The sequence below is a fragment of the Catharus ustulatus genome, chromosome 3, assembly GCF_009819885.2.
Source record: "Catharus ustulatus isolate bCatUst1 chromosome 3, bCatUst1.pri.v2, whole genome shotgun sequence".
NCBI lineage: Eukaryota > Metazoa > Chordata > Aves > Passeriformes > Turdidae > Catharus > Catharus ustulatus.
In genome coordinates, this window is record NC_046223.1 from 118,334,994 (window position 1) to 118,350,759 (window position 15,766).

At 47.0% G+C, this 15,766-nt stretch overlaps 1 protein-coding gene across 3 annotated transcripts in view; it reads right to left on the bottom strand.

Moving 5' to 3' along the window:
* Positions 1-2,410: 2,410 nt before the first annotated feature.
* Positions 2,411-15,766, bottom strand: part of FZD3 (frizzled class receptor 3) — a 46,306-nt gene continuing 32,950 nt past the window's right edge. For all 3 annotated transcript variants that reach the window (XM_033055368.2, XM_033055369.2, XM_033055370.2), the window contains 3 exons: positions 8,804-8,952; positions 7,836-8,069; positions 2,411-5,917 (listed from right to left, as the gene is read on the bottom strand). In XM_033055368.2, coding sequence (XP_032911259.1) covers positions 5,704-5,917; positions 7,836-8,069; positions 8,804-8,952 — 597 coding nt within the window. In that variant the 3' untranslated portion in view covers positions 2,411-5,703. The remainder of the gene's footprint in view (positions 5,918-7,835; positions 8,070-8,803; positions 8,953-15,766) is intronic.

A 15,766-nucleotide genomic window follows, 5' to 3' on the forward strand; every position in this document is an offset into this window, starting at 1 on the left:
GAATTAGCAGGTTCTTGGGGGTTGCTTTTAGGCAAAAACTTTCCGAGTGGAGAAAAGGAGGTGAAAACCAAAGATGGTTTCTGGTTTGCACAGAATCATTTTGGTAGGAAAAGACCTCTCAGATGATCGAGTCCAAGGTTTGATGATCTTGCAGTGGGGACTCCCCCACCTCCCTTGCAGTGTTTTCTTCCTCCTGAATCTCCCCTGGCACAGCTCGAGGGCGTTCCTTCTCATTTTGTCACTCTTGGTCAGCCCCAGATTTTACTGCTCATCCATGGCCCTGCTCCCTCTGTGCCATCATCCCCAAGAGATTGGGCTCCTTTTTCTTCCTCATCCTCAGAGTCTGGGGACCACCACGAAAGCCCCAAACCCGCCCTGCAAAGCACAGCTTGGGAGCTGCCTGCCTCCCAAAAAATAGAGCTGAGAACAAGGCTAACTTTTCCCTAACCCCCCTTGTGCAGCCCAGCAGATGTTCTGTGTCTTTTGGCAGGGGCTGAGCCTTATCTGATGGAGCCGTTTCCAGATCTGAGGGCTTTGAAGGCACCGGGGCAATGCCGGGGCTCGTCCCTTCTGACAGATTCCAGGTGGGATTTGGAGCTGTTGCAATTCAGGGCCTTAAGGGATCTTTGCAGCACGTTCTCCCAAAGGCAGGAACCCTCTGAACGGGAAGAAGAGGAGGATGTGTCTACACCAAAATATTTATATTTAAAATACACACAGCAGCTTGGGCTGGCAACAATTTGGCACTGCAGATCCGTCCTTCTTCAGCCTTCCCACCAGTTCAGGTATCAGGATAGCTCCAGTTTGCAACACTTGTGGGAGACCCTGGAAAAGTTTTAAGCCAGCTCCTGGGATGCAGAGGTTTTGAAATGCAGGGGGGAGTGTGTGGAGGCAGAACTGGGGGCAGGAAGCAAAGGGGAAGGTGGGATCTCCTAAAACCCAAACCCGAGGAGCTGGGAGAGGGGAAGGTGACCATCCCCACCCAGGATGTCCCCGTGGGATGGAGGTGACAGCAGCAGGATGGGGGTGCAGGACAGAGTTGCAGGCACTGAAACTGGAGACTGAGCATCAATCAAAGGTGTCTGGAGTGTTACCATAAAAACCAGTCGGACCGGTAGCCAAGGGCGTTGGAAATGTGGATCCCAGCCGGTCACGCTCCAGGGCTGGAGGTTTGATGCCAGTGGGCTGGAGCTCTGAGCTGGAATAACTCCTTAAAAAGTTACTTTCTTAAAAAACAATCCTTCTATTTCCACCTATTTTGTTTCAGGCCTTTTGTTAACAATGATTTCTTGGAGTAGGTTCAGATTGGATATTAGGAAAAAATCCTTCCCTGTGAGGGTCCTAAGGAGTCCTAAAGCCCTAGCACAGATTCCCAGAGAAGCTGTGGCTGCTCCTGGATCCCTGGAAGTGTCCCAGGCCAGGCTGGACAGGGCTTGGGGCAGCCTGGGACAGTGGAAGGTGTCCCTGCCATGGCAGAGGAACAGAATTACAAGACAAATTTAAGGTCCCTTCCAGCCCACACCATTCTGTGATTCCATGAATTTGTTGTTTTTAGGATTAGTGCATGGCCAGATGCTCTTCTCCTTTCCAGCTGGAGAAGAAATCACTGAGAGACAAAGCTGGCACCGAAACAGCAAACTGGGTGTTCAGGTGCATCGGGAACGCGATCGTGACTAAAACACCCCAGCCCTAATCCCAGCCCGGGGGACTGAACTGACCTGGGCTGCGCTCCCTCCTGCAGCTCCTCTTTTCCTGTGCTCCTCCCACTCCCTCACCTGCAGGTTAAACACCTCGGGAGGGCCCAGCAGGCTCCAGGGGACTCCATCTCCTCCCCAAGCCCTGCATTAACCCCTTGGGGAGCCGGCAGGGCAGCACTGGGGGGATACACGCTGTGAGCTCTAGTGGGAATCCTCCTTTGGGTGCTTCACTTCAGAGCTGCTCACTCACACCCCACAAGTTTAAATTCAGGGAAGATGGAGCAGACCAGCAGCTCCTAAAGTTTCATCCCTGAACTATCATCTAATGAGCCCTAAAACAGCAGCAGTAATTAGTGAGAGGAGTTATTTTATCACCAGCCATGCAACACTCAGCACACGGCTTCCAACCCCAAACCACCGCGTATCCGCCCAAATCCCAGCCAGATAAATCACTCATCCCCTCCTCAGGTTGGATTTGGCAATAAGAAAACCCCAAACATCCGTGGCATTGCTGCTCCCAAACCTGTTTGCTCTCTGCCTGTGAAATTCTGGTGCTTCGAGTGGTCTGTGCTTGTCAAAGGGCGGAGCAACCCAGAGCAGAAATCCGCGGAGAGCTTTGTGTTTGCTGGAAGCGTGCCCGGCGTCCACGAGTGCAGATGGTGGGGGGAGATTAAGTCTAGAAAGTCTTTCTTCAAATCCAGAGAGCTGCTGGCCAGAGTAAAATCGGATCTTTAATTATTTCACCTTTATATCTCGACTGGGTTTTTTAAGGGGGGTAGGATTACACCGAATTGAAAACCTGTTACCAGAGTTTTTTTCCATCGTTTTATTAAAAACTTCCAAAGGTCTAAAATGAAAATGTACACCAACTACAAGGGAACCAATTTGTACACTCACAGTTAAAGTGCTAAAAATTAAAACGTTACAAAACCGACACTGGACTACTGTAAACAAGTCTACCGAGAGCCGAGTGCAAGTGGGGTCAGCCCCACACATTCCACGACTTGAGGAGGATGGATGGGAGCTCCTTCCCCTCTCCTGAGGAGCTGGGCGTTGTCACAGCACGGACACCGCCGTGCCGAGGGGAGGAAGGGCTGCCAGAGCTTTGCATGCACCGAGTTCCCCATGCACAGGCAAAACCTGGGGAAAATAAATCCTGATCCTGTTCGGAAAGAAGCGCGAGGGGTTGGGGTAAAGCTTCACATTCTGCTGCTCGGGGTGGAGCTGGGGATGGCTCTGCTCTGTGCCCACAGAGCTCCCTGCTGGGCAATACCCTGGAAGGGTGGGCACTGCTCTAAGGCTGGCCTGGCTCTTCTCCTTGTGCCTTTCCTGAGGGATTTTTTCCCTTCCGTCCTTGCTGGAACAACTCGGGAGCAGTGCTGGATTCCAACCACAGCTCAGCACTGACCTCTCCCCTAGAGCTGGTGGCTTCAAGCTTCCAGCACAAAATCTGCTTGTGAGCTGGAAGAAAAAGGAGAGCACAAAAACACTGACACCCAAACGTGGCTGTTGGCTGCTGTTGGGTTGTTCATGCTGTAAAAACGACGAGCGGCCTCTTCCATGCGAGGCAAGCACAGTTCCGAGCCGGGATATTTCACAGGGATTAAAAAAGAGGGAACACCACAAGCACAGGGGGGATCTGCTGTCAGCACAGTCAGGTTGGTAAAACAGGAGCTGGAGATCCCTGGGAATACTGGGAATACGGAGCTGTGCATTTGCAGCTTTGACGGAGCAGTTTCACAGCGCAGGGTTTGGGGCTGCAGTGTGCCTGGGAGGGACAGGGATGGAGTTTGGGGTGAGCTGGAAATCCAGGCACGGTCCAGCTTCCCTGCCTGCTTCCTGGGGACAGCATCCGAGCTGCAGGGACATCCAGGGGGGCCCAGAGCACCTGAGTGGCTGCAGAAACACCCTCCTGGCCGGGGGGTTCGGCTGGGGGGAATTTAAAGCTTGGCACCAATCCCACAAACCATGACCTGGGCTGGAGCTCTCACCAGGCAGGAAAGCACCCCAAAACCACTCCTGGTTCCCCTGCCTGAGATGGTGGTGGGGCCACATTCAGACTGGGATGCACTGGACATGATGATTTGGGAGCTGAAGCCCTGTGAGCCAGCTGGGGAAGAACCATGGGTGAGGAATCCTCTGCCAGGAGAGCAGAGTGTGCTGCTCAGGGGTTGAAGGTAGAAGAGAGGGGGCAGAGAGACAAAAATCCCAGCCAGAACTCCAGTTTGAGGTTTAACCACCTCTCTGAGGTGACAGGAGCCAGTCCCTTCAGGATCCATCAGCAAGGAATGACTGAGATATTCCCATCTGGAAGCAGCATGGGGACTGAGCCTCACCAATTAAAACATTCTCAGCAGGATCCTTCTCCAAGCTCCATCAGCATTCCTCTCCTTGTCTCTAAACAAGTCAAAGCATTGCTGCAATTTATTAAAAGAAAAAAAAAAAACAAAAAACATAAAAGTACTGGAAATTGAGCCAAGAGGATCAACGTAAACCCTTGAGATATTTAGTTCAGTTCCAGTGTTTAGGAAAACTCAGCTTCCACAGATCCAGATTCCAGGTCTCCCTGGGACAGGGCAATTCCTGGGCTGACAACAAAGAGCTTTGTTACTCCAGCTGGGCTCCTCTTGTCTCCTCCAGAAGGACAATCTGGGATAAATCTGTCTGGGAGCCTCTGATTCCACAGCACACAGGTTCTGTTGTGCCATCAGCTGCAATTAAAAGGAGTTAATTGTGGGGCAGCTCCTGCCCTCCAGGGTGGTGCACAAAGGTTTCTCAAAGTGCCTCCAGCAGGTCAGGGAGGGAATTATGGAAGGACAAAAATAAGGATTCATTTCCCAGCAGGGATCTGCAGCAATTACTGAGGTAGGTCTGCCTCGTTCAGGATGAGTCTCTGCAGATGTTCCACAAGATCTCCAGCACAATCTTCCACTTCTGCCTCCAGTGTATCCCAACAGATCCTTTCCACACACAAAAAAAGCCCAAACTGAGAATTCTCTACCATGAATCTGCAGTAGGGAGTGAAAAGATCCCTGATCCTGTCTCCTCCTCAGCCTCCAGCTGCCACTTCCTCCTTTTTCCTCATATTGGGACAGCTCCTGCCTCAGTTTCCCCCACCCATCTCTGAATTCTTGCTCAGCACATGGAATCCTCCCCAAAGCAGCCAGGAGATCACAAGGAAGGTGGGGCATCCTTGGATCACCTCCTCTGGTCCTTCTGGCCTCAGGGTTTGTAAACAGGCTCAGCTCTGGCTGTAAGAACGGGCTGTACATTCCTGCTTGGGTGACAAATTCAGCTTTTCTATCATAATTTTTTTTTTAAATAGATCAGGAACAGGCAATCTCAGCTTTTGTACATGACTCTAAAAAATAAATGGCTGAATATTATCTAGATAACTGCTTTTAAAACCCATCTCTTCCTACAGAAATTGTAAACGAGTAGAAAATTTAAATAGTCTTTTGTAAAAAAGCAAGGACAATCCAAGTTATAAAAAAATCGCTCTTGCCTGCCTCTCTCTGTGCACAGCTGAGGAAGAGCTGGTGATGCTCAGAGGAGTTTCCTTCTCCAAAATGCTCATTCCTGTGGTGTTTCCAGTGTGACCAAACGCTGCCAGATTCCTTCAGCCACCAGGAGCCCCCTCCAAGCCTCAGCACGACCCCAACACCGAGATTTCGGGGCCGGCGCCTCCCGACGCGCGGAGCCCACGGAAGGAGGGACAGAGGGAGGGAGAGAGAAGGAAGGGGGAGATTGTTTTCCACAGAGAATCAGCAATCCAGCAGTTGTGTGTGATGAGGAACAGTTATCAAATAAATAATTACCTACAGAGAGGTTTCAGAGGACACAACCAGCTTTTTTACTGAGTGATCCGAGCCAGCTCCAGGCAGAGAAGCCAATCCCGGCTTCCCCATTCAGCCCAAAGTGAGCACCTGAGAGGCTGAGGACAACTCTGAGCTGTCACCTCTGCGCTGAGGAAGGCACCGGGCAGCACGTGCAGCTCTGCCTGCCCTCAGGCACTGGTGCCATCCTCCTCGATGACTCGGTTCATGCTGGTGCCGTGGGTGATGTGTGGCACCGGGTTGCTGCTGAGGTCCCTGACGCTGCTGTGCCGGGACTGCTCGTTCAGGCGGTGCGAGCTGCTGTGCCGGGAGTGGTCGGTCAGCCGGGACATGCTGCCGTGAGGTAGTCGTTCCTCCACGCCCCTGTAGCTGCAGGGAGTGTACCTAATTCGGGGTTAAAAACACGGGAGGTTAGCGCATTCCCTGCCAGCTCCGCAGCCCCCGGGCAAAGCGTTCAGCTCCTCGCACAATGAGTCTGCTTCTTACTCCGGCTAATTGATAATTAAGGCAGTGAAACGCTCGGTGATTAATTACTCTGGAAACCTTAGCTCCACCTCAACTTGTGCCCTTGTTTACTTGGGCAGGGCCAGGAGTACTGACAGACACAAAATGGACTGAAGCAGCCAGCAAAGTGCTGAGCTGTGCTGGGGCAGCTGTGTTTTCCCAGCACAGCTCCCTCCGAGCAGCAACACCAGCCCTGCTGTAATTAATTCACCAAACACCATGGCATTTTTAGTCTCTAACAGGCAGAGGAGATGCACCAGAACATCCCAATTATGGCTGGAAGGAGCCTGTGCAAACTTCTACACGAGATGGCCTTCCCACTGTTGGGAAGGATAAGGTCTTACAGATATGGATGTATGACAGAAAGGTCTTTGAATGTAGATTTTGAAGAAGGAATAGAAATGATAGCAAGTTTTGATACAGAGGAAAAGAATTGTTGAGCCAGTCTTACTGGATAGCTAAGAAGGCAAAGAGTGAGTTGGAAAGGGCTTTTATGACTCTGAGCAGAGGATAAATCTACTTCAAACAAAAGATGTTTTTTACCAAGCAAAAGGATTTTCACAGACAAAACAAAATGCCATGTTGCAAGTAGAGAAAAGATCTCAGATTTTTTTTTTCACTGCAAGAAAACTGAAAAACAACTTCTAGCTTAAACTATGACATACTAACCTTTTGTGATTGGAAAATAATAACCTTAGAAGTTATGATAAGCTATAGGTAATAGTAAAGGTATTGATGGGTTGTCATACATTAAAATGGTCTACAATGAAAATTACAGTAATTTCACGATTATAAGGCGCATGTCTGGGTGTTGGCAACTGTCTGGGGTTACAATCCCGAGTGTGATAAAAGGTATCTGCTCTATCACCATCTGTTGAGGGTGGGGGCAGTGATCCTGATCTCCATGGGAGATATTCTGCTAATGGGCCATCCATTGAAACCAGGCAGGGCATTGTTCTTTATCTTTTCACAGCCCATCCTTCCTCCAGCCAGTCATTTTCTGCTCATGGCCATTGAGTCCCACTGTGGCACTGATAAAATTACTGCATCCCATTGGGAGTTGCTCCAGCCAGGGGGAAGAGCCCAACATTTCTTACCAAGATAAAAACAGAGGGTTTGGGACACTAAGGGAGCCCCTTTCTCCACTGGACTCCAGAGGAAAACCGGATTTCTCCACATCCCCACTGGAGCTCCGGAGGGAAACTGCACCTTGTACAGGAGCACTGCTCCAGCTGAGCCACATCTGTCACTGCAGGAGGATGCAGCCACCATGGAATGGGACTGCTGCCAACACCCTGCCTGACGGGTGTCAGGCTGTACTCTGACTGTGTCAGGGTTTGGGGTTTGTTCTTTGTAGTGCTGTATTTCTATTTTAATTTCCCTAGTAAAGAACTGTTATTCCTAATTCCCACATCTTTGCCTGAAAGCCCCTTGATTTCAAAATTACAATAATTTGGAGGGAGGGGGTTTCCATTCTCCATTTCAAAGAGAAGCTCCTGCCTTTCTCAGCAGACACCTGTCCTCCAAACTAAAACAGCAACTTTTCATTCTCTGTCCCTATATAAGCCACACCTGATTATAAGCCGCACTTTGGGTTCGGACCAAAATTTTAGTCAAAATGGTGCGGCTTATAATGGTGAAATTACTGTATATCATGAATTCTTAAACTCTCACACCCCACACCTGCAGTGATTTGAGGACAGGCTGGAGGGGGCTCAGAGCACCTGAGAGAGTGTCAGGAGATGCTCTGACTTTCCCTTCCCCCCCAGAGCAGCGCAGATTTCTGGGGTGTTCGTACCGTCCGTCCCGCGAGCGGTGCAGGCTGCCGTGGTAGCTGCTGACTTTGCTGTGCACGCTGCCGGCTTTGCTCCTCTGCTCGTCCAGCATGGCCAGCTGCGTGGACGAGGCGTGCGTGGAGGTGCCCTGCGTGGAAGTGCCCCTGGATTTGCGGATAATGGGGGTGTTGGGGTCTCTCAGGAGGGACTGGGCGAAGTCCGGCTCTTGCAGCACTTGGCGGCTCTCGTTGACGACTCTGGAGCAATTAACGCTAATTAAGTTCGGTTGGAAGTGATCACAGCGCTGTGACTGCTTTACAAACACTACAAGTAGCAAACAAGAGCATTATTTACATGATAATGCCCCTGTTTGCCTGGTTTTGAAGCACCTCCCCAGCCGGTTATTTTAGCCTTGAAGGATGGACCCAAAGTCACGGAGGAGTCACCAAAATGTTTCTGTTTTTGTGGGTCTGTTTTAAAACACCTTAAAGGACACTGTCAGCAAAGCACCCACCCATGGCTACCACAGAATCACACAGCTTGTCTCTGAATCCATGCCAGCCTTAATCCAAATTAATTTCGACTTTACAGAAGTGCCAAGAAATTCTTGTTGTCATTATCAAACTGCTCTTCAGCACCAATGCAAAGCAGAGACAAACGCTTTCTACTGCAGCCACGGTGAGAAGAACCCGGGTTTAATTTCAATTTAAAGCTCTGGTTCAGTTGGCTAGATGCACATTTATAAATAAAAAGTTTCCATTCCACCTCTCAGTAAGAGGCAGGGTAGTTGCAGTGTTTATTTGCCACTTAATTCTCATTAAAAATTTGATTTGATTCTGGGAACAAAGAATAATTAGGGACTAATAATTAGGGAGTTTTTTGAGCTGTCCATTCTGAATAGTGACTTTTCCATCCATCCCTGCCTCTGCCTCCATGACAAACCAGCCCAGGACAGCCAGGGAAGGTTTATCTGTGAAATATCCACACTCACTCTTTTTTCCTGCGCCCATGGAAGAAGCTGGCCCACTCAAAGCAGGTCTTCTTGCTTCCCACCCAGAACACCGAGGGGATCCCAACCACCAAAGCCATCAGGTACTTCATGAGGAACAAAATCAGATCTGGACGGCTCATCTGAGTGACCTGCAGAGAGAAAAAGAGAGAAAAGCAAGATTGCAGCACCCAGCCTTTCCTTCTCACACTGAAATGATCCCTCCCTGCCTGGAGCCAAAGCAAACAGGGACAGGATTCCTTTGTTCCTGGCTCCACGGAGCATGACCGAGGGGCTGCAGGGCCCAGGGCTGCCTCACACAAAAGGCTCAACTGCTGTGAGGTCCTGGCCTTTATTTGTATTTCTGGCCTTTTGTCCCTGCCCTGAATAATTGTGAAATGTTTTCTAGTCTGCACATCAGGAAGAGTCGTTCCTTTGATGGGATTAACCTACATAGGACCAGGTGCTGTGGCTGCTCTTGGGAAAAATGCCAGTGGAAGCTTCATGGATGGTCCTTTATTCCTTATTGCAGGGTTTCCCTGTGTCCCTCCCTCGGGAATTCAAGGTGCAAGTGCCTGGTTCTTATCAACCCAGCCAAACTTTCTCTCTTCAGGGAGATCAGCTGAACTTGAGAACGCTTTTCCCAAACCTTTTTACACACAGAGGGTTTGTTTGGAAAAGAAGACAAATATTTTCTGTCCAGGGAGGTCCCTAGGGAAGCTGCAAAACAAACACCCAGGGGATTTCTGGAACTGATAACCCAGCTCAAAAACTGAACTTCCAGAGCAAGGCTGGAAGAGGCCACTGAGCTGTGGAGGGAAGGAACAAACTCCTGGTGGTGTGAAATCCTCTGTGAGCATTTGTGTGATTCTGTGGAATTCCAACAATTCCTGCAACTGGGAGAACTGGGATGAAGGATGGGGAGAGGAGAAGGATCCAGGGAGAGCTCAGAGCCCCTTGCAGAGCCTAAAGGGGCTCCAGGAGAGCTGCAGAGGGACTGGGGACAAGGCATGGAGGGACAGGACACAGGGAATGGCTTCCAGAGGGCAGGGATGGATGGGATTTGGGAAGGAATTGTTCCCTGGGAGAGTGGTGAGGGGCTGGGATGGAATTCCCAGAGAATTCCCAGGAAAAAAACATTTCCCCCAGCATTTCATCCCCATTCTCCTGACCTGCCACACCTAAAATATCATTTCAGCCCAAATCTCCCCAGCTTTCCAGAGCTAAAATAACATTTAATTCACCTTCTCCTTGACCTGCCACAGCTAAAACATCATTTCAGCCCCATTCTCCTGAGATTTCCAGAGCTAAAACATCATTTCCCTGGCAAAACTTCATCCCAGCCCAGATGAGCTGTGCCTGGATCCCTGGCAGTGTCCAGTATCCACCCTGGGGTAGTTGGAGGTGTCAGGGCTGGAACTGGTCAAGTTTTGGACCCTTCCCAAATCTGTGACTCCATGATCTCAAACTAAACGACCTGGCCTTCAACAAAAGGTTCTCTGCTTTTTGTCACAGCTGAGGGAGATTTCCAAACCCCTGGAAATTTTCCACCACCTTGAACATTTTTATTTTCTCAGGAGATGAGGGCTGAGGACAAAGAGCAGATTTATCCTGATCCCAACAGAAATAAACTCAGTGCACATCCCTCAAGGACTGGCATGGCTGGAAAGTTTAATTAGGGGGAGATAACCATGAAATCTTTCCAAATCCAATCCCAGAAGCTGTTTGAGACAGGAACTGCTGCTCTGTGAGGTGAGGGAATACTCTGGGAATTCCCAAGGAACAACCAGCCCCCCCTTGCAAGGAGCTGCTCTGGCCTAGAGGGACACAAAGAATGAGGAAAAGAATGGCTGAACACTGAAATGTGGGGGAAAAAAACACTTTAAAAATGTTTAATTCAAAGTCAAATCATGCCCTGTGTCAGGGGAAATTGTCAGGAATAAGCCCCCACCCTGTGATATTCCAGTGAATGCTTCCACTGGTTTAATCCAGCAATCCCTGCTTTAATATTTTGTATTATTTCACATTTTTTCAGTCCTGTCACCACTAAGTGGAGTAAGTGGTGAAATTCATCATTTCTTAATGCAGGTGACATCCAGGTGCATTTTTATATTTAATTATTTATATTTACATTTAATGTCTGTCCCCTAGCAGCACTTCTGGCCTGAAGGGAATTTAATTTTGAATTTTTTCCATCCAGAATAAATCAGCAGTTCTAATGCTAAAGCTCACTGGATTGCTTCCACCAAGATATTCCAGTAAATCACTCAACAGCAAAACTCCTGGCTCAGCGTGCTGGTGCTGAGTGCTACAAATAATTGCAAGTAAAAAAAATTAAAATAACATCCAACAAATCTTTCAGGTGAAAGGAAGCACAAAAAAAAAAATTAAATTAAACATCACTACACACTTTTCTCCAAATTAAGCCTCCAAGCAGGCAATTCAGGTTGCAACACCCATTAAACTCACATTAATACTAAGTGACTGCACCTGCTGGAAACAATATTAATCTGCAGATATGAGGTTTGTGTAATAATTAACAACATTTATAATAATTAAAAATGAAACTTGAAATGACTCTTCCAGGTTTAAAACCCAGGTGTTTGAGCCCAACCCCAAAGCACTGGGACAGAGAGCAGTTTTAAAAAAGCAAAATTAGACAAAAACTCACTCGTGCTCATCATCAAAACTTCAATTCTTTTACTGCCCAGCTATTTAGGAAGAGTCAAAAATACAACTTTAAAGAGTGCAGACTTGGATGGGGCTAGATTTACTCACCACACATGAAATTATGAATTCACCTGGAATATTCAACCTCAGACAAAATGCAAAATATTTTCCAAATGCACCTGTGATCATGATCTGCTCTGGGTCCTTATTTATAATAAAAATATTTATAATAAAAATATTTATAGTAAATTTATAATAAATGTAACCTTGAATGGGCATCAGCACCACTTTAGAAAAGTGAAAATTGGACAGGATCCCTGGTTTTAATTTATCTTCCTGGAGAGAGGAGATGGCACAAGGAATAATCAATAAATGAGGCTCTCTGGAGATGTCTGAGTTGATGGAACAAAGTCACCTGATGCACTTTCCATCTGTGCTTCTGAAAATTAAACCCTTTGGGTTTGAAAGCAAATTTCTTTGAGCACTCCCTGACTCTATTTCTATTTACACCTGAATAAACTGTTGGTTTATTTGAGAAACCTCCCTGAAAGCTGAACTACTGCAAGGAGGAAAAGGAACTGAAATGAAGCTGAGGAGAATTTCAAACATATTTTCTACAAAACCCTTCAGTGCTGAGCCCCACACAAAGCCATGTAACAGATCCTGTAATAACAAGGAGCAGGAATTCAGAATTTACAGAATGGTTTGGGCTGGAAGGGCCCTTGAACTCCTCTCACTCCAACCCCCTGCCTGATTTTTTTTCCTGGGAGGGAAAAAATCACAGAGAGCTCAGCTCTGTGTGCAGAATTTTCTCTTCTTTTACAGAAACATGAAGCAAGCAAAGCTGTGCTGGTGGATTTTTGGAATTCACTCAGGAGAAATGACTCCAATACAAAAAGCACCTTCTCAGCCATCCCTGGAACCATTTTATTAAGAAATTCAATCTGTTCTTGCTTGTGCTGATAAATCCATGGTGCTGAAGCTACAATTGAAGATTTAAGGGTATTTTAGCAAGGTGTGCTGTAGGCATTGCTGCATTTTTGGGTTGCAGCATTTTATTGATGTACAGCTAATTTTTATTAGGCAAAATATCACATCCCTCTGTTATCCTGTAGAAATGTGGGATTTCATCATCCCCTCACCAGTGATTTACTCACCAAAGGAGCTGATTTCAGAGGAGGGGTCTGAGAGGGGATTTAATCCTAAACCAGCAACCTCAGCAGCCCAGGCTCCAGCACTGAACACAGATCCCACAGGACAGCAATTCCCCTGCAGGGGCTGATTTCACCTTCCAGTCTGCTCTGCAAGTTGTGAAACACCAATAAAGTTCCCAAGGTGCAGCTGAAAACAGAGCCTGAGGTTCAGCCAGGAAATAACAATTAGCACTTTTTATTTTTTGGGGTGTGGAAATGGCATCAGAACGGTGGTCCCTCAGTATCAGAGTGAATTCCACTGCTGATGCAGCCAATGAGGGGAAAAAAATCCTTCCTAAAGCCAATTTTAGCGTCTACATTCCTGTCAGCAGCTGAAACAATAACTGGGAACATCTACTAAGGAATTTAATTTTGTCATTTCTTCTGTTTCCCACCTTGCACCGTGGCCAGACCCTTCTGAATGTCTCTGAACCTCAATGTTCCCCTCATAATCCTCTGCTTTCCAAATTCCCCCTTTGCACTGGAAAGCTCAAATACAGAAGCAGCTCTCCTCTGGGCCTTAAAAAATGGGATAATGTGGTTTTTAGATAAAAACCTGCTTGTTCTGGACACCAGGAGCTCTTCTCTGTGAGGAGGGGAAGGGCCTGGGGCTCAGAGATCAGAACTTTCCCCAGAGGGAAGAGAATTCTGGTGGTGATTCTGTTTTCCTTCAGACCTGACTGAATTCCTGGGGCTGTAGGATGGGTTTGTGCACTCCAGGAACAGGAGGATTTGGTGATTTTATGGAGTTCCAGAATGGTTTGGGTTAAAAAGGACCAAAAGCTCATCCAGTTCCAACCCCACTATCCCTCATGAACCGTGCACTGTGCAGGTGCTTAAAGGAGATTAAAACCATCCATTTCCAAATAAAGGCTTTTTTCTTAGCCCATTTTTCCCTCCTATCTGCTGGGCTGGTGCAGAGTATCCAACAGAAAATTTGGATGAATCCAGCTTTGAAAGGTGGTGAATCCAAGAACCCTCAGCACTGTTTCAGAGGCGCTGCGTTCCTCACGAAACACCAGTGGGCAGGTGCTCAGAAAGGAGATTAAAAAAATCAATTTCTAAATAAAGGCATTTTTAAAGCCCATTTTTTCCCCTCCCATTTGCTGGGTTGCTGCAGAGAATCCAACAGAAAAGTTTTTCCCTCAGAGAATCCAAGAATCCTCAGCGCTGGTTCAGAGGAATCGCTTCCCTCATGAAACACACACAGGGCAGGTGCTCAGAAAAGAAGAGGTTAAAAATATAAATTTCCAAATAAAGGCTTTTTTTAGCCCATTTTTTCCCTCCTATCTGCTGGGCTTGTACAGAGCATCCAACAGAAAATTTGGATGAATCCAGCTTTGGTGAATCCAAGTTGGTGAATCCAAGAACCCTCAGTGCTGTTTCAGAGGCACTACGTTCCTCACAAAACACCAGTGGGCAGGTGCTCAGAAACGAGGTTAAAAATATAAATTTCCAAATAAATACATTTCTTTAGCCCATTATTCCCCTCCCATCTACTGAGCATCCAACAGAAAAGTTTTTCCCTCAAGGAATCCAAAAATCCCCAGTGCTGTTTTGGAACCATCACTTCCCTCACAAACTGCGCACAGGGCAGGTGCTCAGAAAGGAGATTAAAAACATCAATTTCCAAATAAAGGCATTTTTCTTTAGCCCATTTTTCCCCTCCTATCTGCTGTGCTGCTGCAGAGCATCCAACAAAAAAGTTTTTCCCTCAGAGAATCCAAGAATCCTCAGCACTGGTTCAGAGGAATCGCTTCCCTCACGAACCGCGCGCGGTGCAGATGCTCAGAAAGGAGGTTAAAAACATCTATTTCCAAATAAATGCAATTTTTTTAGCCCATTTTTTCCCTCCTATCTGCTGTGCTGGTGCAGAGCATCCAACACAAAATTTGGATGTATGCAGCTTTGAAAGTTGGTTCATCCAAGAATCCTCAGCAGTAATTCGGAGGAATCGCGTCCCTCACGAAACGCCAGTGGGCAGGTGCTCAGAAAGGAGATTAAAAACATCAATTTCCAAATAAAGGCAATTTTAGCCCATTTTTTCCCCTCCTATCTGCTGTGCTGGTGCAGAGCACCCAACAGAAAATTTGGATTAATCCAACTTTGCAAGTTGGTGACTCCAAGAATCCCCGGCGCTGTTTTGGAGCCATCACTTCCCTCACGAACGCGCGCTGGGCAGGTGCTGAGCGAGGTTAAAAACTTCAATTCCCCCTCTCCCCCAGGGAACACCAGGGCTGCTCTGTGTCACTCTGCTCATTTCAGTGCTGCTCTAACTCATCTCTGAATATTTCCCCTCCTGCCCCCAATCATCAATCACAGCTGCTTTTTCCTGACGCGCGCCGGCGGCCTCTCCCCACTAAAAACGTGTGAAAACACAAATTAATGAGCACGGGGGGGTGTGTGTGGAAAAACCCAAATAAAACACCTGTCCCCTCCTCTGGGGCAGCAACAACGATTATTTGATATTTCCCTGAGGATAAAAAGCAATGAAATTCAAATTAACCCATCCTTTTGTTGGGAGATCCAAAAGGGAACGTGATTTCAGAAACGTTTCCGTCACTGTCGCTGCTCTGAGGTTCAGGATTGCACTCACAATTTGTTTTCCAGTCAAATGCAGGAGGATTTGTCACTCTAAAGGAAATTATTCTGGAAATCTTGCTTGTTTTGATTTTAGCAAACACCATTTTAGCTACTCTGCAAAATTTGGTAACTGCTTCAAAGCTCAGCCAAGTTAAAAATAAATAAATAAGATACTGTAATGTAAGTTTATAAAATTATCATCTTCATGAAGAACAACTATTCTGGAAATTGAATAAATAAAGAACACTGTAATATAAACTTATAAAATTGCCATCTTCATGAAGAGCAGCTATTCTGAGGAAAAATATCCACCTTGAAATTTAAATAAATAAATGAATAAGATACTGCAATATAAGTTTGTAAAATTGCCATCTTCATCAAGAACAACTATTCTGGGAGAAAAATCCACTCTGGAATTTAAATAAATAAACAAAATACTGTAATATAAGTTTATAAAATTGCCATCTTCATGGGGAACAGCTATTCTGGGAAAAAAAAATCCACTCTGAAATAGAAATAA